At 37.5% G+C, this 24,458-nt stretch overlaps 1 protein-coding gene and 1 long non-coding RNA gene across 2 annotated transcripts in view; one reads left to right on the forward strand and one right to left on the reverse strand.

The window, feature by feature from the left end:
* LOC135778574 (uncharacterized) overlaps positions 1 to 24,458 on the reverse strand; it is a 207,558-nt gene that overhangs the window by 9,115 nt on the left and 173,985 nt on the right. The window contains exons 19-36 of the mRNA XM_073812961.1: positions 18,940 to 19,002; positions 14,006 to 14,074; positions 13,061 to 13,105; positions 12,886 to 12,930; positions 11,592 to 11,669; positions 11,100 to 11,123; positions 7,459 to 7,503; positions 7,264 to 7,308; positions 7,053 to 7,133; positions 6,681 to 6,743; positions 6,380 to 6,430; positions 3,401 to 3,427; positions 2,623 to 2,703; positions 2,111 to 2,146; positions 1,403 to 1,456; positions 1,075 to 1,128; positions 876 to 902; positions 650 to 703 (exon numbers count right to left, since the gene is read on the reverse strand). Of these exons, the coding sequence (XP_073669062.1) occupies positions 650 to 703; positions 876 to 902; positions 1,075 to 1,128; positions 1,403 to 1,456; positions 2,111 to 2,146; positions 2,623 to 2,703; positions 3,401 to 3,427; positions 6,380 to 6,430; positions 6,681 to 6,743; positions 7,053 to 7,133; positions 7,264 to 7,308; positions 7,459 to 7,503; positions 11,100 to 11,123; positions 11,592 to 11,669; positions 12,886 to 12,930; positions 13,061 to 13,105; positions 14,006 to 14,074; positions 18,940 to 19,002 (942 nt within the window). The remainder of the gene's footprint in view (positions 1 to 649; positions 704 to 875; positions 903 to 1,074; positions 1,129 to 1,402; positions 1,457 to 2,110; positions 2,147 to 2,622; positions 2,704 to 3,400; positions 3,428 to 6,379; positions 6,431 to 6,680; positions 6,744 to 7,052; positions 7,134 to 7,263; positions 7,309 to 7,458; positions 7,504 to 11,099; positions 11,124 to 11,591; positions 11,670 to 12,885; positions 12,931 to 13,060; positions 13,106 to 14,005; positions 14,075 to 18,939; positions 19,003 to 24,458) is intronic.
* Positions 20,557 to 22,622, forward strand: LOC135778904 (uncharacterized). The gene is made up of 3 exons (XR_010544649.2): positions 20,557 to 20,694; positions 21,648 to 21,712; positions 22,084 to 22,622. It is a non-coding gene; the product is annotated as an uncharacterized lncRNA (long non-coding RNA).

Genomic DNA, 24,458 nt, shown 5'->3' on the forward strand with positions numbered 1-24,458 from the left:
TATTCACTAGTTCGCCTGTGAATTCAAGTTTTTAACTGCAAAATTGTTTTCATGTTTTCTGTATTTTTACAGCAGTTTTCTGGCAACCACAGCTGCCATTTTTATTGTAAAAACAACGTTTTTTTTTACAGTGTATCCATATGTTGAAAAACAAAGAAAATACAATGAATTGCTTTAATGTCACATTTTATGATATTAATAAAAGGATAGTGGCAAAGTGTTAGTATATAAAGCGGGGAGGTAATGATAGGAATGATAGAAAACATGCAAGAGAAAAGAGGTCAATACAGAGCAACTACCTGTTGTCAATGGACTTACTCTGTATAAAATGATATGGAGTAAAAAAATAATATTTTCACTTGACAATAAACTATGAATGATTATGGGATGATAAAAGGCTGTTACAAATAAAACTCTGAATGATGAAATACCTAATACCTATTGTAGAGCGATTTAGCAATGCTTTCCCACTGTAGGAAAAATACATTAAATGTAAGATCTTCACACTGATCTCTCAATCTGTGGCCCAGTTTAGGTCTATACTGTATAGACTCTGATTCCTGAGCTACTCTGTAAATGTCCATTAACATCAGATCTCAAAGAGGTTAATTTCCTATTGCCTATTTCACAACATCTGTGTTACAATCACCTTTTCTCCTCTTTCCCCCTCGTCACCCTTGTCTCCCTTTAAGCCTGGCAACCCCTGCAAAAATATAACTACATGTAATCACAAAAGCCAGAAATCTGATTGGTCCAGGGGTAAAGTACTTCACTGCCATTGTAGGAAGCTACTGCTGGACAGAATAGTGACCCAGAAAACAACAAAAGCAATGTCAACACCAAAAAAAACAAAAACATTTTGATGGATAACTCACATCCATTCCTGGTGTCCCCGTAGCTCCCTAAAATAAAAAAGAAAGAGAGAAAGGGAGGAAGGAAAGAATTATAAATGGAAATGATCTATGACTTACAGATTTAATATTTTAAATAGTCAAATAATTACTTAGGGTTTTGTCTAACTGTTTATTTTACAAAATACATTACAATACAAAAGAGTTGTTTTGGAGTACTCACAGGTAACCCATATGGCCCTCTGGGTCCAGGATCACCAACATCACCCTTCTCACCCTGTGACAGGTACATTGAACAGCACCTTTTATATAAACAAATCTAGTGTATAGTATAAACTTACAATTCCTGTAAAGAGAAACGTGTTAAAATTGTCAGGGGAAGGTCATGAGGTTTCCCTATGTGGGCCATTTGAATTTTTGAGCTTATCGAAAAAAATAATACAGTGCTTGCTGTATTAAATTTCACTCTAATTTACTAAAGAATCAGTTTTTACCATGATATGACAATGATATGCAACAACAAATATCAAAAACCCAAAAAATAAACTTACTCTATCTCCCTTTGGACCCGCTGGACCAGAAGCACCAAGTGGTCCATCCATACCCTAAAAATAAGGGAGTGTTTTAATAAATACAAAATATAAAGACTTCTGTATCTTTACAATCAGTCTGCACTTTAAAATGAGCAACATATCATTTAATGCAACCATATCTTCCTCTTATCATTTTCTCATGCACACAGATATCATATAATACACCGGGGAGCATGAAGAAACAATAACTGGTGTGTTAATGGATGAGTGAGTGTTAAACTTGTGTTAATGTCACACTCTTTGGCAGAGAGACAGAGTATCTTGTGCTGTTTGATATTTATGCACTCTGATCAAACATTTTGGGCCTTGCATCGACCATATTTACCACTGTAACATTTACCATATGTGATCAAATCATAAGTGGTCAGCAGTAAATACACATGAATGATTTTGTAATGGTTATTATTCAAAATAATTTTTGCAGTACATAATTTAAGAGTTTACAAGAATATTTTAAAGTAATGCACTGACATTTTATGCATTTTCTTGTTTTACAAACAATTTAAAATGCCATGTGTAAAAGGAACTATCAATGCTAATATATTTACAACACCGAGTCTAACCACTTTCCCCCATTAACCATAAATGTGTCTCATGACCCATTTTGGAATTTTTAAAGATCTATGATGGTAGTGGGGGGATGAATCGTGGTTGCTTGAGACTCACCCTGGGTCCCGGCTTGCCGTCTAAGCCAGATGATCCCTGTGCATTTATGGAGGTATGAGTGGAGGTATGAAAAGTGGGATTAGTACATGATGAACCACACAGTGAACCAGACAAAAAAACTTGTCAACTCAGCTGTTAACCAACATAACAACAAATGGACATTTAACCAACAAGTGAGGTTTAAGGGGCAGCATAGCAGGTGGAATTAACTCAATTAAAAGGTCAGTTCACCCAAAAATTCAAGTTCTCTTATTGTTTACTACTCATCCTTATGCCATTTCAAAACATGTCCAGTATGACTTACTACTTTCAAATGGAGAATCTTAGATTTCCTTTGGAATAACATGAGAGACAAAAATTTTTTTTTGGGTGAACTATCCCTTTAAGAAAAGTGAAACATTCTCAACAGCATACAAATGGATAGCAGGGAATGGTGGGAAAGGTTAGAGAAAGTAGGGTTTGAGTTAAGCACTGAGATCCCAGGATGCACGGCTGTCAGGTACAGTACTTACAGGGAGACCCAGGGGTCCTCTGTCACCCTTATGCCCAGGCTCCCCACGCAATCCTTTGACACCATGCAACCCGGGTTCCCCCTAAATAGAGAAGAGTGGCAGAGGGTTGTTTAGGGAATGCTGCATGGTAAAATTCACTCAGGAGCACCAGATGCTCCTGAATATTTTTATGTGAAGTTCTACAGTGACCGGGATAAGTAAGAACCTTTAATTTGGGACAGAAGTCAAAGTGGTGAGTAAGACCTGCTACAAGATTCAACATAGCATAAACACTTCAACCAACTGCTTTCATCTTCAGCAGAATACAGTTTGCTCCCTGAAGGATTTGTGTTTATTCTGTAGCATGCCTTAAACACCATATCATTATTCTATATAGAGGGTGGGATTAAGTGGAGTAATTTAGGGACTTAATATCAACAATGATAAAGGGATAGTCACTCACAAATGAAAATGCTGTCATTATTTACTCACCTGTATGAGTTTCTTTAATTTTTTTTTGAATGCAGAAAAAGATAGTTTGATAAATGATGGTAAGCACACAGTTCATTGACTTCCAAAGTATTTGTTTTTCCTACTATGGAAGTCAATGGGTAACGTTAACTGTGTAGTTACCATCATTTATCAAAATATCTTATTTTGTGTTCAACAAAATAAAGAAACTCATAGAGGTTTAGATCAACATGAAGCTCAGTAAATGATGACACAATTTTTTTTTTGGGTGAACTATCCCTTTAAGATGTGATACGACTCTGGTAATGATTTCAACTATAGGACTTACCTTTGGCCCAGGGACCCCATGAGGACCCTGCAAGAAATACACAACAGATAAGTGTTGGGTTTTAGTTAAGTCATAACAAAGAACCTTAATTTGAAAGATATTGGATACAACAAGGTTGAGCACTCCTATTATTATGAATATGACACAATGCAATGTTCAATATGGTCACTCTGGCGACAGAAGTCCCGCCTTCCTCTTAAAGGAAAACACCACATTTTTTTCAATATTTATTAGGGGCCAAGCACCGAAGGTGCTGAGGCACCTATTGGAATTGTACTTTCTTCTTCTTCTTAGCCATTGGTGTCTATGGCAGCTCTATGAACCGTATGTAGGAAAATGATGAAATTTGGCACAGTTGTAGTGGTGGTCATAAATAGTCATGTGGCCAAAAATGGGGTCTCTAGCAGTAACTTTATAGCGCCACCAGCAGTGCAAAAATTCAATGTTCAAATGGTTATAACTGCAGATCCATTTGATCTATGAAAATTCTACTTAGTACAGGTGATCACGCTTATAGTTTTAATACCTTACAGTAAGACTCCACCCATCACAGTAGCAGCCATTTTGAAATGTAAATTATTTTGTTTTTTCGCTACTCCTCCTTCAAATTTGGTTCAATTGTTATGAAATTTGGCACAGGTGATCTTTGGAGTGAGCCGCATAGAAATGACTGAACAGAATTTTTATATTTATCTTAATTCAAAAGTAATAAATGCGTGAACTTAACGAGGTTGACGCAATATTGGTTCTGAAGCTGTATCTCAGTCATTCTTTGATCAATCAAAATGACATTTGGTACACTTCATGTAGACCACAAACTGGGGGTCCATGTCAAATTTGGTGACAGCGCCACCTATGGGTCATCAGATATGAAAAAAGGCTATTTTTGTCCATAACTACTGAATTGTTTGTCAGAAAATTATGAACGTGGTGTTTACGGATTCCTTGGCTCATGCCGCATCTGTGGATGTGTATTATGCCGGGTTTGGCCGAACCGCCTGTCCGCCATTTTGAAATTTGTCATAAATTGCTATAACTTTTGAAGTATTGGATATATCGGTGCAAAAATCGGTAGGGAGCTTCGGCATGATGTCCTGAGGGTACCTGGGAAGTCAGAGTACGCGCCACCTAGGGGTTATAAACTATAACAGTTCTTATAGAACTGCATATAACTTCTGAATACTTTGTCTAAAATTAATTTTAATTTAATTTGGTTTATGCCGATTGCAACAATACCTCATTTTTCATTTTCCATCCTTCTGTTTATGTGTTATTGAAAGGCATATGGTAAATAATTTTTCCGCTACTCCTTTTACAATTTTTTTATTTTATGCCAGGTTCTGCTCGTATAATTTTTGGAGCAATCCGCACAAAAATGAATGAACAGATATTTCTGGCACCAAGGAATTTTTTTGAGAAATACCTCTGTAAAGTTGATCGTGCCTGTGACGTTGTCTATTTGTAATAGTTAACAACTGTATATTACATTTTATAGCGTTACTCTACAGAATGTTCTTCTTGTCTTCAATCTCACTTGAGCTTTTTGATTCTCATATACATTGTATTTCTGTTATTTCTGCTCTGCGGTGTCATTTCTGCATCTTTGGTGATTGGCATATGTCAATGCTTGCATCTCTGTAAGCTCTTTTCTGCTGCCCCTTGAACTGTGTCAACTGAGTGGCGCATCTAGTAAATCACATGCAAAGAGATTCTGAGTTCTTGGGTTCGAATCCCGCCTGAGGCAAGTGTTAATTTAATCCCTGTTTGGATCCTAAGGAATGAATGGGGCTAGGCTAAACGCTAACACAGTCACAAAGCGCTGTACAAAGATTTAGTGCATGCATTGAAAAAAGATAGGTATGTATTAATTCATCTAAGTTAAGGTAAGAACATAGTAAAATATTGAAAAACGGTGGCGTGTTCCTTTAAAAGAACAGATCATCAATCGATAAAGACTGATGATTATCTAAGGGATACAGTCGCGTGCAGTGCTTGCCAACCTGTGCCCATGCACAGTAGCTGAAACAACCTTGTAAACAGGTGTTTTCTAGCACAATTTTAGCCTATGAAACAAAAGTTATGGTACAGTTGATGTCAGGTTTAATTGTTGGTCATAAATATGTTGTGTAAAAGTGATTTTAGCACACAATTTTAGTCTTTCCCTATTCAAGTAGATAGGACTTTAGTCTTGCATGACTGAAATAACTGCCAGGAGCTATTGGAAACATGATCGCCTAGTGGCACGACTTCCCTAAAGGGACTTTGTTGCTTGTCAGAGACAAGTGGTTAAAGGGAGGGCAGATATTTTTGTTTAGAAAGCAAAAAATCTGTCTAGTACAGAGTCCATTTTTCAGTCTTTTCCCAGAAAAAAGGCACTGCACATTATACTGTATACTAAATGTATATAACTTATAACTAAAAGGCATAGATTAAAAGCCACAAAAGCAACGGATTTATTTAACAGTGAGTAAAAAGAACTGCATATGTTTACAGAATGACTTTCATTCATGCAAAGTCTGTAATGCAATCTACATGTCCTTTTACAGTAATTTATTTCTGATAACAAGGGAAATAAATGACAAGTAAATGACCTTGTGTCCATATATTATATCTAACACGAATCAACTACTACATTGAGGTAACGTTACTGTGCAGAATGAACGTACAATGTTAGCTACAGGTCTCCATAAAGTTGTTATCCATGTTCATCGTCTCCCCTCGCCTTTACCAAACCAAAACATTTTTTTCAACAACGGATTTGTTTAATAGATCAGTTTAGCCACTAGCCTGACCGATAAATAAACACAGACCCGAAGTTCACTTCAGTTCAGGCGCGTAACCCTCCTCTTACATAAATGTCCTTATGTACAAACAACAGGTGTGCACAACTTTTGTGTTTATATAGCATACTTGTACATATCCTGTAATAGAGCAGGTGTTTTGTGTAAAGACACATATTTTCTGAGCATTTCAACTCACCATGGGGCCAGGTGGTCCATGTGGCCCCGGTGCCCCCGGCGGCCCAATAATCTGTGGAAAAAACAAGACGCTCTTAAGTGAACGTGTTTGAAATACATATAAAACAGACAGGAACAGCAGGGCACAAGGATACTTGCTTGGAGAATGCAGTTTAAATAATACAACCTTGAATCACACACAACCTGTCAAATACGATTTTATGTGAAGCGATTTAGCAAAATATACAATAAGTTAAACAGCATAATTATGCACGTATTCTTACATCACATTTTGGTTGGATAATATTGTTGGCTGTACTTACTGAGGGTCCCTGAGGGCCAGGAAGGCCGGCGTCTCCTTTGTCTCCTTTCAGACCATTCACACCCTGCGGGCACATCACCAAGACATCACTTCACTTACCAAACAATGCCGCTCTGTTCAGAATCTGTCATTTAGGATTACCCTTACAAAAATGTACTTTGGTGATACTATGATGCAGGGATGGTATCCAATGGTAATAACGGCACCAAAGGAACCAAGTTGAAAAAAACATGGTAATAGAAAAGATCCATGTCATAACATTATAGTATCACCATGGTACTTTTGATAAGTCTAATGCTATTATTGTCAACACATGATTTGTCCTTAACCTGGATTTCACAGAAAGGGTCACATACGCACAGAACAATTTTACCTGTAAGCCTGGCATTCCCATTGCCCCCTTTTCTCCTGATATTCCTGGCATTCCCATGTCACCTTTTGAACCCTTGTGACCCTACAGTATGAACATGTGTGGATGATATTAATTATGATGTAATGTTATGTAATAAGTAACAGACTCAGATATTTAGAGCAGACAACAAACAACGGCATCCAGACAATTCGAATATTCCCATTCCATTTACCCGCTCTCCATCCAGGCCGGGAAGTCCAGGAACACCCTGATCACCCTGTGAAAAGCAATATTTCACTTTGTGATCTCAAGGACATAACAGAGGTTGCCTAAATTATCTTTATATCCATTGACAGGCACATAAAATGCAAGACTCTTGCCCTTATTTAATTACCCATAACAGATAATCAAGCATGAATGTGCTTACCTTCACTCCCTTTGGTCCAACTGGCCCAGGAGGTCCAGGTGGGCCCTAAATCACAAAAAAGATATAAAAGGAGATCATAATATTTTTAATGTGAAGTTAAAAGCCCCAATCGATTTTCTGCATAGATACGCACAATGATGAATAAAAAATTACTTTTAAGAAACAGGGGTCATTTCAAACCTGTGCTAATACACATTAACTTATAATATATGGTTAGTCAGGGGTCGAATCTGAGCACTTATACCATTGGAAAGGTCTAGGCTGTGTCCCTGAATGAACCCATGACTAATGGTTATCCAAAAATGTGAGCCTGCCAGTAAAAACCCAGGATATGTAGCTTTTTTGATTGACTCTTTTCTCTATAAAATCATCCTAAAGAATATTCTGTAAAATAACCTTGATGTATTTAATATTAACTGAGTAAGGTCATGTAAGGCCAGAGATTAAAATCAAACTTGAATGCTGCTAATCTTAAAATTAGATAATGAAACTTCAGCCTGGATTTCACAGACAGGGTCACAAATATGTTATGAATGACCCACACAGAAACGCACACATTTTTCAGATCTTCTCTGTGCTAATTTAAAATTTAAATGGGACAGAATGGAGCATAATATTAGTAATATTAGGAGCATCCAAGTGTTGTGTACAGTAGTCCTTATCCTTATGTTTTATGCCTTCCTAGGTATCTGACCTGAGATAAGACGAGCTTTAACAAATTTTGTCACAGCAACACCAACACACATTGTTTTCCCTACACAACGAGGCGGCATTAAAGGATTAGTCAATTTTCTTAAAAGAAAAATCCAGATAATTTACTCACCACCATGTCATCCAAATTGTTGATGTCTTTCTCTGTTCAGTCGAGAAGAAATTATGATTTCATTTCAGTTTTTTTCTCATTTTAATAGACTTAAATGGACCCCAACACTTAACAGTTTTAATGCAGTTTAATATTGCAGTTTTAAAGGACTCTAAACTAGGGATGCACCGAATCCAGATTTTTTAGGTTCGGCCGAATCCCGAATCCACAGTTAAAGATTCGGCCGAATCCGAAACCGAATACCGAATCCTACTCGCATCCTTATTCCATTAACACAGTAAAACACGTTAATGAAGTAAACAACGTCCACAGCAGGGTATTTTTCATTTTATTTAATTTTAACTGTACATTATGCCAGGATGACAAGTTGGAAAAACTATTTTGACAATTACCATAAGCCTATGCATAATGAAAGCGATGCGTTGCGACACGCTCGTTTTTACAATAAGCAAGCAGCTCCGCGCTGAAAACTATATTTAACTTTGAGTGAGATGCTCCGCTCGTCAATGTCAGGTTTCACACGGCCGTCCAATTACAGTGGAGGAGGGGCGGGAGATTACCACAGCAACCAACTGGCTCACAGCTGAAGCATCACAGCTACCAAGCGCTCGGCTGAAAAACAGCTGGAATTTGGCGTCCTCAAGGCGTTTTCAGCTGTGTTTAAAAGTTTTGGTGTGTCCAGCCCCTAAGGCTCACCGAAAGAAAAAGCTCATCTCCACGTCAGCACCCGATGTGTGTAATCAACGGCCGTGTTACGTCGACCAGCGTAGCGCAAGCCTAGGGTTCGGTTCGGTGGAAAAAAAAGTCTAGGATTCGGCCGAATCCGAACCCCGTCAAAAAGCCCAGTATTCGGCCGAATCCGAATCCGAATCCTGGATTCGGTGCATCCCTACTCTAAACGATCTCAAATGAGGCATAGGTCTTATCTAACAAAACGATTGTTTGGCAATCATTTTTGGCAAGAAAAATAAAAAATATGCACTTTTAAACCAAAACTTCTCTTCTATCTCCGGTCATGTGACGCGCCAGCGCGACCTCACGCAATACGTCATCACGTCAAGAGTAGGGCTGTGTTGAAAAAATCGATTCACCGATTCTGAATCGATTTTCATGTTAATTACTAAAGATCGATCCTTAACTCAGAGAATCGATTTAATAATTAATAACTTAAACTTGCCGCGTCATTGAATTCACGCATGCGCGCGAGGTGGAAGGACATTAAAACAACGAACATAGCGGTCAGTAACGTTAAGCAAGCGGTTGTTTTGAAAACTCTAGAAACGCTCAAAGCTGCGATCTATATGTAAAATAATCCACTCATAACAAATGAACGAGTTATTCGTGTTATTTTTATAATAAGCGCCAGTGAATCCACCGCAGGTCTCCAGCAAAACTCTCTCTCTCTCTCTTTCTCTCTCTCTCTCTCCCTCCCTCCCTCTGTGCTCATGCAGCCGGTCTCTGACGGGCAGAGGTTTCTTGAGGCGCGCGCAACGGGTCGCCAAATGAAGAGTTCTTCTTGCACATAATGCTAATAGTTGTAACGTTTTCTGAACTTTAAGCAAGCTAAGACAAAACTCATCATATAGCACCCGTCATAATATCTATATCTAGAGCTCCGTCTCTCATATACAGGTATTTATCCTGTCAGTAGGTTTGTGCATATATTTATACCTGTTCATTTTACCTTTATTTTTAATGTAATGTATGCATAAATACAAAATACAATGCATACTATAGCTTCAATAGTCTATAAAATTAATAACTCAATTAAAAACAAGATTCTGTCTATCAAGACTTGCTGTTATCCTCTGGGCATTTTCACTTTAACATTATTTACTTTAAATTGTCCATATTTTAAAACTGTGGTGAGCAGTTAAAAGCTATAGTGAGTGGCAAATAACTGCACATTTTTATAATCCAAAAACAATATAAACTGAAAAACATGTATACATGAAATATACAGTTACTGTGAAATAAAATGACTCATTCTGTGGAATAGATTTTTGATCATTCCGCCCACCCCTATCTGGCACCATTTTGGGCTTTTTTCAAAAACACTTATCTAAATCTCGAAGATCGGATCAGATCGGATCGAATCGAATCGAACAATGATAATCGATTCAAGACCTTGAGAATCGGAATCGAATCGATTCTTGAAATTTGAATCGAAACCCAGCCCTAGTCAAGAGGTCACGGATGACTTATCGAAACTACGCCCCAGTGTTTACAAGTGTGTAGAAAGAGGACCGTTCCGACGTTGTTGTATGTTGAATGATACTAATTACTGTCTTTGTGTCAGTTATAATGGTCCGCAAATGTGTGTTTCATATTTGTAACACGTGGTCTTTCGATGTCATTACGCAATTACGTGAGGTCGTGCTGGCGCGTCACACAGCCGGAGGAAGACGAGAAGTTGTGGTTTAAAAGTGCATTTTTTTTTTCTTGCCAAAAATGACAATCCTTTCGCTAGATAAGACCCTTAAGCCTGGTTTGGGATTGTTTAGAGTCCTTTGAAACTGCAATTTTAAACTGCATTAAAACTGTTAAATGTTGGGGTCCATTAAAGTCCATTAAAATGAGAAAAATCCTGTAATGTTTTCCTCAAAAAACATAATTTCTTCTTGACTGAATAAAGAAAGACATCAACATTTTGGATGACAAGGTGGTGAGTAAATTATCTGGATTTTTTTAAGAAAATGGACTAATCCTTTAAGAGAATTAGCCAAATCAAGAGATTAAATATGTTTATGGAAGTGTTGAGTTCATGCTGAGCAGAGATACATCACTCATGTAACACATAGACAAGACGGTGAATTACCGTAACTGTAATAGTAGTTATCTTCTGCAGGCGGCCAGGAAGAAAAGGTAAGAGATAAGATTATAGTTATGCACAAGACCAACCCATGTGTCAGCATGCTTACTGTGTGTCCCCACTGACTTTGAAGTACCACTTACATTACAAGTGGAAGTTAATCTGTTTCCCATGATTAGAAGTGCACTCTGCAATTGTATCTTAATATTAAAAATAGCTCTAGATGATACATTTTTAAAGGGTTTTGTTAATGATAAACTGACATAAGCTGAAAGATGTTTTATATTAGATGGGTGCAAACATATGAGAAAAACACCTATTAACTTTATCTTGGTAACCCTCAATTATCAGAAAATTTTATTGCAATGTCATTGCTATTGTCATGTCATATAGTTTGTCTCACTGACAAACATTTACTGGTTACGCTAGTGATATGTACTGTCTAAATCTGCTTAGTTTATCAAAGGCTAGAGATATGAAAGGTTAAAGGTGACTAACCTGAAGAGCCTCTTGTATGTTTCCGTTGTAGTCAATGATTTCTGTTGTACCCTGGTCACCTTTCTCTCCAGCTAGACCCTGAATGACAAATAAAGTTTGATTGACTGAAAAAGAAAGTCTAGAAAAAAAGGTAAGTTAGTTTAATATGCATGTGGAGTTTTTATTCCAAACTATATAACAAGATAAATAGTAATGTGCTTAAGGTTGCAGCAAAAAATAAATAAATAAACAACTAAATAAAAACATACAGAACCTAAAATATTATATTAAACTAAATATTACAACTAAAGAATAAATGCAAGTAATATGAGAGGACATCATTTGTATTGAGTAAATAATGTTCACAAAAATCTTTTATCTGTAAAAAAATATTTTGTTGTTTCAAATTTAAATTTTTTAATTAAACTTCAAACAAATTGAGTCAACTAATATTTTTGACTTGACAAATATTTTTAAGGCAGCATGAACATGTTTTTAGGTTTAAATCACACATCTTTATTTTTTAAATCACACATCTTTATTTTTTACAGTAAGGACTTTATACTCCAGGATGAGCATGCTTGGAAACTACTTTTCACTTCATCGTCACGTATTTAGCCCAAGTCACTTATTTACTGACCTGTTTCATTGCATTATGCCCCATATCTGTAAATAATCAATTATTCTGTCTCTTTCTAGTTTCTTTTAGTCAAACGTAACCTTAACCCAATTACGTCAGCATTACAGAGCATTTTTGGGAAGAAAAATCAAGGATTTTACATTCACACGTTCATTTCTGTACGCTTATCTAACTCTTTAAATTATGGAAAAGTTTATTTTGCATAAATGTCAGTTTGCATATATTGACCCCACGGCAATCTGATGTCACATCATGGCATGATATCAGAACAAAGCTCATTTACAGACCAATAGCAAATACATTACTGTTAAACATTTCTATAGAAATGACATTATTGGCAGCTGTTTGCGCGTTATCTTACTGTAGATTTTAATTGACTGGCTTTATACTTATCTTTACAGAATAAACCTAAAATAACGGTGTCATGCAAAGCATTCTGGGAACCAAAATCTAAAGGAAAAAAGGTTAATGAGGATTTCTGGTTTCCAGAATGCTTTGCATGAGGCTGTTATTTTATAGTTTTAGTCTGTAAAGATAAAAACTTCTAAATGTTTAATGTTCATTTAACTTTGAACAAACTGTTTACAGTAAATAACATAAATATAAATCTACAGTTAGTTACTGGCAAACAGCTGCATAACCACAGCACATTTTTTACAGTGTACAGTCTCTTACCTGTGGTCCTGTTGGGCCAACATCTCCTTTGTCACCTGTGTCCCCCTGTAATTAAAATATTCAATCAAATTACATTTAAATATTTAGGAATACTGACTATTGGTTATTGCAATACATTAAAAGCATTCCTTATTTCATACTTCATTTTAACTTTAATTGTAAGAGATTGCCTGACCTTTGAACCTTTAGGGCCTGGAGTTCCTGCTTCCCCTGGCTCTCCCTAATAAGTTAAAGATTTATTATTAAACAACACATACAGAAGCAAGCTGATAAAGTATCAAACTGTGAACGCTCAAATCAATCATCATGATTAATGTTACATGAAGAGCAATAATTTGATTAAATTCTGGTGCTACAACAACAAAGACACGTCTGTTCGCTCCTCAAACCCCTCACGAGAATTACACAGGTGGTTGTGTGGTTTACACTCGTATAACATTTCATGACGTAGGTTGCTTGACGTACTAATAACAGATTGTTTATTTGAACTCTGAAAAGACAGAATGTCCATCAATAGATTGAGTTTCCTTTGGGAGTCCTGATAAGAAAAGGGTCTCTGGGATTCATTACATCTCATGTCTTGTCGTTGTTCAAAAACCCACAGAGCCAACCCACAGCATAAACACAGTTAATTTCAGCATCGCTGTTTGTGGAAAGATCACAGGTAGAGGAAATTAACCCTTGTCTAAACCTCATTCAAAGTAAATAGTTTCCTGAATAAGTCTGGCAGGATAATTATTTCATATCCCCATGGAAATCTAGTGGTTTTAATATTTTTACCAAAGTCAACACGCAATTAAAGTCTGTGAAATGTTGGTGGTCATGTTTGACAATGGGCCTACACAGGACAGAATTTTGCCAAGGTGTACACATCACCACAAGGGGGAGTACAGTATCAGTTTTTGTTATTTCAAATGCAAAAGCACGTTTGCTTGTATTGTAGATTAATTTGCAAAACAACTAATCTTCAAATGAAAGTTAAAAACAAACAATACATATAACCTGATATGTGTATGTGCTCAATGTGACATCACAACAATGTGTTCATTGTGATACAGAAGTTTACACATTTCTTGATAAATCTACTGCAGAGTTATCCATTCAAAATTGGTTAGCTCACCTTGTGTCCTGATGGACCTTGCTCGCCACGTTCACCTTTACCAGGTGGCCCTAGTTCTCCTCTTTCTCCCTGCAAAAAAAGAAAGTTGTTTTTTAAAAATATTTTAAAACTTGTATTACTTAACACAATTTAGGAGTTAAAATGTACATTAAATTAATACCCTGAGAATATTATAAAAAATACTTTATCATTTCATGCACATTCATTTAAATGTATGCATTTGGGAAATGCATTCATCCCAAGTTTTTCAATGAAATTGATGTGCATTCTCTGGTAATTAAACCCACAACATGGGTATTATCAGCTCAATGTTCCACCACAGTTGAGCTACTTTAGTGTAATTGTTTATAAATGACCTGTAGAGGGCAGTATAGCAGCACTATCTTGAGACGGCAACTTTTCTCTCAAGCCTCTCTCATTGTTCTCTTCATAGGGGTCTATTTGCACTGTCACTTACACAAATCAAACCTTAATCAACACATACAGTACATACACTCTTAAAAATAAAGGTTCCAGAAAGGTTATGTGGCTGTATGGTTCCATAAAGAATCGTAAACATCCACACAACCTTTCTGTTGCACAAAATGAGTTTTGTAGTGTATGGTAAATAGGTTCTACAGGCTATAAAATAGTTACTTTAAGAACCTTTTAACCAAAAATGGACCTCCTACGGCATCACAGTGAAGAACCCATTAGAGCCTTTATTTTTTTAAAGTGTACATTTACCTAATAATCCAGCAGAAGAAACTTTGTCCTACTACACTGTCAGAAAAAAATGGTCACAAGATGGTCCCTAGCCATCAATGGGGCGGTACTCTTTCAAAAAGTCAACCCAGTCTCACCCCATGGCGTCAATATTTGACGACACTTGACCATGCGTCAATATGTTGACGCGGAGGGTATACCTTTCGCGTCATTTTTTGACGAACTGGGGACTTCAATACTATTACGTCCGTTGCATTCTCTTTCCTATTTTCTTACCATTTTCGCGTCGGTTTAGGGTTAGATTTACATAATGACATCCCTACCCAAACCTAACTCTAACCCCAACGCCAGGTGACAACTGTTTAATTTCGCGTACCTAACTCTAACCCCAACGCCAGGTGACAACTGTTTAATTTCGCGTACACTGTTTAATTTTGCGTAATCTAACCCTAAACTGACGCGAAAATGGTAAGAAAATAGGAGAAGAGAATGCAACGGACGTAATAGTATTGAAGTCCCCAGTTCGTCAAAAAATGACGCGAAAGGTATACCCTCCGCGTCAACATATTGACGCATGGTCAAGTGTCGTCAAATATTGACGCCATGGGGTGAGACTGTGTAGAAAAAGTACACCTTTGACCTAAAGAGTTCATATTAGTACCTCATAGGTACATAATGATACCAAAGTATGCATATTTTAGTATCTCAGAGGTACATATTGGTACCAAATGTATACACATCTGTACCTAAATAGTAATAATAATTTGTTACATTTATATAGCTGTCACAGTGATCTGTGTCATGTTTTATGTCTGTTCCATATTGTCATCACCTGGACACTTGTTAATTATCACCTCATTCATTCCACCTGTGTGTCATTAGTCTTTGTGTATTTATACTGCTGTCTGTGTCACACTTGTCGCCGGAAGATTGTCATTACTACCCAGTCTGTTTCCAATGTCATGTTTTGGATGTTCCTGTCTTTGCTACCTGTTCGTCATTTTACTCCTCGTGTTTTTGGTTTCCTATTTTATCATTAAATGTTATTTATTTTTGAACTCTGCGTTTGCGTCCTTACTCCACTTCCGTGTCATGACAGAATCTTCCGGCCATCATTGGACGCCGCGAGTTCGGGGAGGGCTGCTTCCCAAGAATTTCGTTGAGGGGGAGTAGTGACATCGGGGCGTGCTCTGCCCCGATGTCTCTTGGGGATCACCGAGAGAGATCGCTCGCTCCGGCAGGAAGGGGATCGGCCCAGACGGTCTCCGCACGGTTGAGTCGTCGTCTCTGGTTCCTCGGAGGTCCACCGCTGTGCTCGATTGGGGCCCGGAATGGACACCACGCCCGATCATTTCCCCGGGGTGGTTGTCACCGTGAGGGAGCCCGTTCCCCGAGATGGCGGGACGCGACTTCCGGGGACATCGGATCCCGGGCGATTCCCAGAAAGGGGGTAATTCGTCTGCCTCAGTCCTCATGAGGGTCGCTCCGGTTCGGCCAGGCCGGCTCACCGCCCATTGGCTTCGTCCCGGCGGCTGCCGGTTTCGTCAGGGTCTCCAAGCCCTCCATCCCTCCCCTGGACCCACCCTACCAGACTTTGTTTGTTTTTGTAATGAGTGTCTGGTAGCCACTCCTAGAGGGAGGGGTTATGTCACAGTGATCCGTGTCATGTTTTATGTCTGTTCCATATTGTCATCACCTGGACAATTGTTAATTATCACCTCATTCATTCCACCTGTGTGTCATTAGATTGTCATTACTACCCAGTCTGTTTCCAATGTCATGTTTTGGATGTTCCTGTCTTTGCTACCTGTTCATCATTTTACTCCTCGTGTTTTTGTTTTCCTATTTTATCATTAAATGTTATTTATTTTTGAACTCTGCGTTTGCGTCCTTACTCCACTTCCGTGTCATGACAATACCGCTTTTCTGCAGCACTCAAAGAGCTTTACATATGAATGGGGGAATCTTCTCAAACACCACCAATGTGCAGCATCCACCTGAATGATGCGACGGTAGCCATATTGCGCCAGAACCCCACCACACACCAGATATTAGTAGTCTCAGCCTCAGACGTCACGCCCACAAAATGTTGGCTAAACATCTGATGTTTATCGTACACTTTCCTGGAAACCCTGTGGGAATGTCAAAGTCATCTTTTGATTTGTTGAAATAAACCGGATTTCCAGGAGACGCGAATGTCGTGATTAGTTTCGGTCCATGAAAAAGAAAGCTCTGACGTTCCACAGAGGAAGAGAATCAGTCGTGTTCACGTGGATAATAATGACCAGTTATCATGATCAGCTAAACATTTGATTCTCAAAAACATGCAAAGATCGTGGCATGGACTCTTTAAACGACATCCAAGAGTTTAGCTTGAGGCAGTTAGTGGAGTCAAAAAGTTTGGTTCTCCTGAATTGCTTGTAGGTGTTAAAAAGTGGAGAGATATGCTTCAAACAGATGTTTAATGGGAGCTTCTCATTGGTTTGGCTGTTGATGAAGTGCACAACTTTGTTCTATGGTGAGTAATGTTGTTTATTTAGGTGCTATTCGGTTGCGGCTGGTTATTTCAATAACGGACTTGTTGCCAGCCGGCTCGTTATTGTGGGGAGTCTAGGCGAAACAAACTGTGATTGGTTGTTTGACATGTCGGTCAAACAGCCTTGTGGGCGGGCTTTGTCCAGAAAAAGCAACAAAAAACACCAGACCTTCAGTATTGAAGCTCTGGCTACGCGTGACTAGGTTATTAATGAAGAGGAGACAGAGTGATGTAGCCAATTAGTATATATGGGGATGATTAGCAGGCCAATGGGCACGTTTGGTTAGGATGCCGGGGCACACCCCTACTCTTTTTCGAATGACATCCTGGGATTTTTAATGACCATAGAGAGTCAGGACCTCGTTTTAACGTCTCATCCGAAGGACGGTGCTTTTTGAAAGTAAACTGTCCCCATCACTATACTGGGGTGTTAGGACCCACACAGACCACAGGGTGAGCACCCCCTGCTGGTCTCACTAACACCTCTACCAGCAGCAACCTGGTTTTTCCCAGGAGGTCTCCCATCCAAGTACTGACCAGGCTCAACCCTACTTAGCTTTAGTAGGCAAGCTGTCTTGGGCTACAAGAAGCTCCATTGACATTGTATTCATTTTTCCTAGTATGGATGTCAAAGGGGCCCATGATCGCTTTGGATGCAAACATTTCTCAAAATATCTTCCTTTTTGCTTATCAGAACAAAGAAATTTATACAGGTTTGTAACAACATGAGGGTAAATGATGACAGCATTTTCATTTTTGGGTGAACTTCCCTGAGTGACAGCTTGGGATCCTTATTTGACCAATTTTCTGACAGTTAGTTTCAATGGCAGAAAAAAAAGTAATTTTTCAAAAAATGGCAAATGTGTAACTTAAACATACTCCTAACAACAGACAAATCTATACACTGCTCCCATACCAAATCTCTGAAGTCATTTTGTTGTTAGCCCTAATAGTTTTTGTTGTTGGTCATTTAACATCACAGCATCAGTGCGGTAATGCTACAGGTATGCGCTATATTAAAGTGCATTGTCAAAAAGTTGTTTCTATCTTGTCATTTCCCTTAATGGAACTTTTGTCCTCCCAATAAGTCTGTTCAATCTCCACGGGAGGAAATTGAAATTCCTCAGGACACTGAGACACTTCATCATCTCAGTCTGGGTGGTCAGGAGTGGCTTTAAAGTTATACTGGAATGAAAATGGCAGATATTCAACACCGAAGGATTTATTCATTTATTATGTTCAGCTTTTCCCAGTTTGGCCATTGCCAAATGACCACACAACTGCACAGATCAGAAAGTATAGAATATTAAAGGATAATTACTTCATCCTACAGTCCTTTAATCCACTGAACTTGCCAAAACGGTTCATGCCATTTCTCCTTGATTTTCTGTTTTGAGGTTTCAGCTCAATTTTCATTCAACAGTGAATGAATTTCAAGCAGAAAAGTTCAATGAGAAAGTTCAATGAACTAATCACTGCAAAGTTACAAGCTGTATCTTTGGCACCACTTTTTTGAGTTTAATTAAGTTTAGGCAGTGAACAAACCTACGATTTCAACTTTTTTAAATGTATTCAGGCTGTAACCCACAGCATGCTGATTGTCATATTTGTTTTTTAAAAAGATGACAGAGAAATCTCCTATGTTATCCATGACTGAACAAAACATCTGAAGGAACTGAAAGATAAAACTCACCTTCGTTCCTGGCAGGCCTGGTAGGCCAGGCTCACCTTGAGGCCCATAGAAACCAGGTTCACCCTGAAGAAATAGATGAGAAAAAATTAAAGCAGGACTTTTCCCAATTCAACATCAACTGTCAATCAATGTGACTCAAGTGAAGTATTCAGCATCTAAATCAGCTTCAATCTACCTCACTTTTAAGACCTTTACAATATAATCCTACTTTCATCTCTCAAAGTTATTTGATACAGTTGTCTAGATGCTAATGTTGATTTCATAAAACATTTGCTCAGCTAAATCATAATGCTAAAATTTAAAAAGAAAAAGGATAACTGAGATACCAACTGAGTTATTACACAGTTTGAAAAGAGGAACGCTTCTCTTCTGTCTTTTTGACTCATTCAACAGCTTTAAAATCTCTATGTATTTGTCCCGATAATATGCTATGTATCTGAATTGTGTGAACATGTGAGGAACAACATTAAAAATGTAAATCCTTTCATAAAAAATGAGAGCGCAATGTTAGCGTCCAAAGCATTCAGCCCCAAGCTTATATAAAATGGGAGGGATTTTTACAAGGCCAGCAGGTTGCAAGCGTACTAAACGAACGCAGGCAAACAAACCAAAACAGCAACAAGTATTAGCTCATGCCTGTTTGTGCATTCTTTGCATTGCACACTATGGAACATTAGGATAATGAGAAGGACTTTTGCTCCAAAGATTTTCCACTCTTTATCTCCTTATTTAAAAAAAAAATTATCTTGAAGATCTGGACCGTACGTGGCAGTCAGTCGCTTGTTTCAATTTTTGAAGAAAAACAAGTTTTATTTAATAAAAAACAAGGATGAAATGACCTATCATAGCTTTGGGAAAGTATCTTCTGTATGATCCTCATGAGATTGAATAATTATAATACAAGCAAGTGATAAAATACATTTTTGGTCGAAATGTTAAAATAATCTACAGTAAATGATAGTCAGACATTAAATGTACACTCTTAAAAATGCTGGGTCTAAAAAACCTTAAAAAATTTACACTTGTCCAAAAATGGACAAATCCAGCCGTTGGGTTAAATTAACCTGGAAAATCTTTATATTTGACCCAACAATGGGTTAAAACAACCCAGCTAGGTTAAATTACAACCCAACGGGATCGACTCGTCCCTTTTTGACCCAAAGCTTGGTTGAAAATACCCCAGCATTTTTTGTGTATATGTAAATTTACTTACTCTTACTTTTTAACCTATGGTTGAGTAAAATATGGACAGAACCACTGGGTTATAAGTAAACCTATGCTGGGTCAACCCAGTATCACAAAATTATGTACCTATAGTCACGTAAATTTGTGAATCTTTTCCGTGACACTGTCATTTTTTCAGCATTTTTACGTGACCGTATCACGTATTTCTGTTTACGTGTCGTTGTCATGTATTGGTTACTCAACTGTTTTGTCCTATTTTCTTACAATTGTCGCTTCGGTTTAGGGTTAGATTTACATAAAATGACATCCTTACCCACACTCTAAAAATGGCTGGGTTATTTTTTAACCCAAAATGCTGGGTTGAGTCTGTTGGGTTGTTTTGCTGGGTTAATTTTTAACATTTTAAACACTTTTTGGGTAGTTTCAGTTTTCTGGTTGTTGGGTTAAAACTGCTGGGTTATTATGCGGGGTTGTTTGAAGAGGATCACGTGCTTCGCGCCTTTGATGTTTGAATGTGCTCAGCAACGGTCGTCGTGAAAGGACAGAGTCACTGGAAGCAGTTGTTTCAAGGTAAGTTTATATGTTTTTGTAAACATTTCATGAATATAAACAAGATTATAACATTTTGCGAGACAGCAACGTGTTAATTTATTAATTTATAAGACGACGGGTGTAATTTAGAGGAATGACGACTGTTACCTCAGATCGCCATTTACACAAATTGACACGAATAATCGTTCTAAGATGTTTAATATGGCATATTAATTAAATTAATACAATTAATAAAATCGATGTTACAAAATCCCCAACATACGGTTGATTACGTTAACTCATGACAATTTCTGAAAGCCTTTAACAAAGCGAGTCAAAACCGGTACCGAGTCGACCTCCGCAACCCCACTTCGGCTTTTTGTGTCACACACGCGCATAGATTTCCCAGCTTAGCAATAGCGACACTATTAAATTAAAGTTGATGACAAACGAGTTGCTTTCTTGTCATTCGATATGGAAAGACAGACCGCGAGGCGCGAGCACAAGTTAACTTAACCGGAGGCGGAGAATTGCGGAGCCGGCGTCTACTCTGTCACTGAGAGGCAAGGACAAGCAGCACATTCACTTCACAGTCGGTACGGCAGGTAACGCGTCAATAAATGAAAACGAAACAGCGTTTCCAAGAACCGGTGTCTTATATGTATATTGCTTGGTCCTCTCTTTTAAAATGAAACAATAATTTAAGTGTTTGGACATGAACTTGAATACATAAACGCATTTGTCACCAAGACACTGCGTGTCACTGCGTGTACAGTTTAACAAACATTTATATGTGTTATATGAATGAAGATGTGTTATTGAGTCGTATTTAGTTACTATTTTATATTAATTTAATAATATTCTTGGGTTGTCTCCTGTGATTTCAAGTTTATATTGACCAACCCTCTGATCTGTGGCTGATACTGTATCAGAGATGTTATGTTTTTAGCAGAGATTAGATGTGATGTTGTTTTCCAATTCTTTTTTTCTAGAGTGTGCAGAGTTTTTATGTCCATCCATTAATGAGGCTAGCAAGACCTTCATACAACTTCAGCCAGTAAGTATAACATTTAATAACTCCAATTTAAAATGTATTGGGAATGTCTTAATTATCTGCTGCATTTTAGTTCTGCAGCACTTTATTCTTTATAGTCAGATCATCATATATGTCAGTCTGTGTGGTTTGCAGCCTTTGTTGTTGGCACAACAATTTAAGGAGTGTAACACCAAAGTCTTATGCAAACCGACGACAGGCCATTGCATTTTTGGGGAAAAAAATCTCACACGTGGTGGTAATGCGGCCAGGGATGCAAAAGAGAGTCTTATAATTTTTATAAAATGTATAATTCACTTGGCCCACATGGTTTTCTGAACTCTTAAATCTGATCATTTAGTTCAGACCACTAAAAGTTTTTTCCTCTTTTGTAGATTGCAACAAATTTGGTGGAAGTTCTTCTCTGGACAGAATCCTCGAAATCCTTTCCTTTATTTCCTGGCCATGGGAAACATGCAACAGATCTCTCAATTTTTTTTCTCTATCAGTCTCTCTGATGGAGGCAATACGGAAGTGACTTAAACTGCAATTCGGCCAAGATGGCGACGGCACGCACCGCCTACTTTAGGCTTCAAAAATGCTCTTCACAACCAATGGGTGACATCACGGACACTACTTTCATATTTTTTTACAGTCTATGGTTTAAAGGCATTTTACATGCTTGAAAATAAATACCCCAGGCAATGTGCATAACTGTAGTCTGTCATTTTCCAAATGGATGAATCCTCTGCTGCTCGGTTCCTTTGTACATCTTTGTTCGTGAGGAGTAACTTTAATAAATGAAGTATTTTTAGTCAAATACATTCCATACTCTGAAACTTGGAACATCTGTTCTGTAAAAAACTTTACACATCTGTAAATGATTTTACTTTTAATTTAACAATTACATTGTTTATTTTCTTATACTGCTGCAGTTTTGTTTATGTACATTTCAGTATTTCATTTATATATTGTATATACTTATATACAAATTCTGTCTTAAATTCAAACAAATTGATTTAACCTGTTACATTGTTACTTCAATGTGCATAATTTCTGATATTTAATAAATATATTTATACTTGATGTCAGTAAGCAGCAGTCCTTTAAATGATTTTGCAACTGCCAACTGTAAAAATTTAACAGTTTGTAGTTATTTTGAAGTCAAATAAACATTTATTTGGTGTTCACAATGGTCTTGATTTACAATAAAGCACATGATAAAAATAACCCAGCAAGAATAACCCAAACCCAGAATATTAATCTCATAAATGGTTAAAATGACTACACGTTGGGTTTTTTCAACAACCCAACCTGCTGGGTTAAAATGTGTTACCCAACGTGTTGGGTTACTTTAACCCAGCATGTGTTCTGTCCAATATTTACCCAGCGCTGGGTTGCCAATTGGGTTGTTTTTAACCCAACCATTTTTAGAGTGCAAACCCAACTCTAACCCTAACATCAGGCGACAATGGTTTAAAAATCAGAAAATATTAAAAAATTCTGACAAAATAGTATAAACCAATTATTAAAGTGACATCCTAATGCAAACACCGAATAAAACCCTAAACCGAAGCAGCAATGGTTTGAAAATACGACAAAGCAGTTGAGTAACCAATACGTGACAATGACACATAAACAGAAATACGTGATACGGTCACATAAAAACGCGATAAAACGTGACAGTGTCACGGAAAATATTCACAAATTTATTTGACTATAGGTACGTTATTTCGTGATACACCGCTGGCTGGGTTGTTTCATGCCATGGTTGGGTAAAATATGGAAAAACTGAACCACTGGGTTTTAAGTAAACCCATGCTGGGTCAACCCAGTATCACAAAATTACGTACCTATAGTCACGTAAATTTGTGAATCTTTTCCGTGACACTTTCATTTTTTCCACATGTTTACGTGACCGTATCACGTATTTCTGTTTACGTGTCGTTGTCATGTATTGGTTACTCAACTGTTTTGTCCTATTTTCTTACAATTGTCGCTTCACTTCAGGGTTAGAATTACATAAAATGACATCCTTACCCAAACCCAACTCTAACCCTAACGCCAGGCGACAATGGTTTAAAAATCAGAAAATATAAAAAATTTTGACAAAATAGTATAAACCAATTCTTAAAGTGACATCCTAACGCAAACACCAAATAAAACCCTAAACCGAAGCGACAATGTTTTGAAAATACGACAAAGCAGTTGTGTAACCAATACGTGACAATGACACATAAACAGAAATACGTGATACGGTCACGAAAAAACGGGATAAAACGTGACAGCGTCACGGAAAATATTCACAAATTTATATGACTATAGGTACGTAATTTCATGATACAGGGTTGGCTGGGTTGTTTCATGCCATGGTTGGGTAAAATATGGACAAACAGAACCACTGGGTTATAAGTAAACCTATGCTGGGTCAACCCAGTATCACAAAATTATGTGCCTATAGTCACGTTAATTTGTGAATCTTTTCCGTGACACTTTCATTTTTTCAGCATTTTTACTTGACTGTATCACGTATTTCTGTTTACGTGTCGTTGTCATGTATTGGTTACTCAACTGTTTTGTCCTATTTTCTTACAATTGTCGCTTCGGTTCAGGGTTAGATTTACATAAAATGACATTCTTACCCAAACCGAACTCTAACCCTAACATCACGCGACAATGGTTTAAAAATCAGAAAATATAAAAAAATTTCGGACAAAATAGTATAAACCAATTCTTAAAGTGACATCCTAACGCAAACACCAAATAAAAC

The sequence above is a fragment of the Paramisgurnus dabryanus genome, chromosome 2, assembly GCF_030506205.2.
Source record: "Paramisgurnus dabryanus chromosome 2, PD_genome_1.1, whole genome shotgun sequence".
Classification (NCBI taxonomy): domain Eukaryota; kingdom Metazoa; phylum Chordata; class Actinopteri; order Cypriniformes; family Cobitidae; genus Paramisgurnus; species Paramisgurnus dabryanus.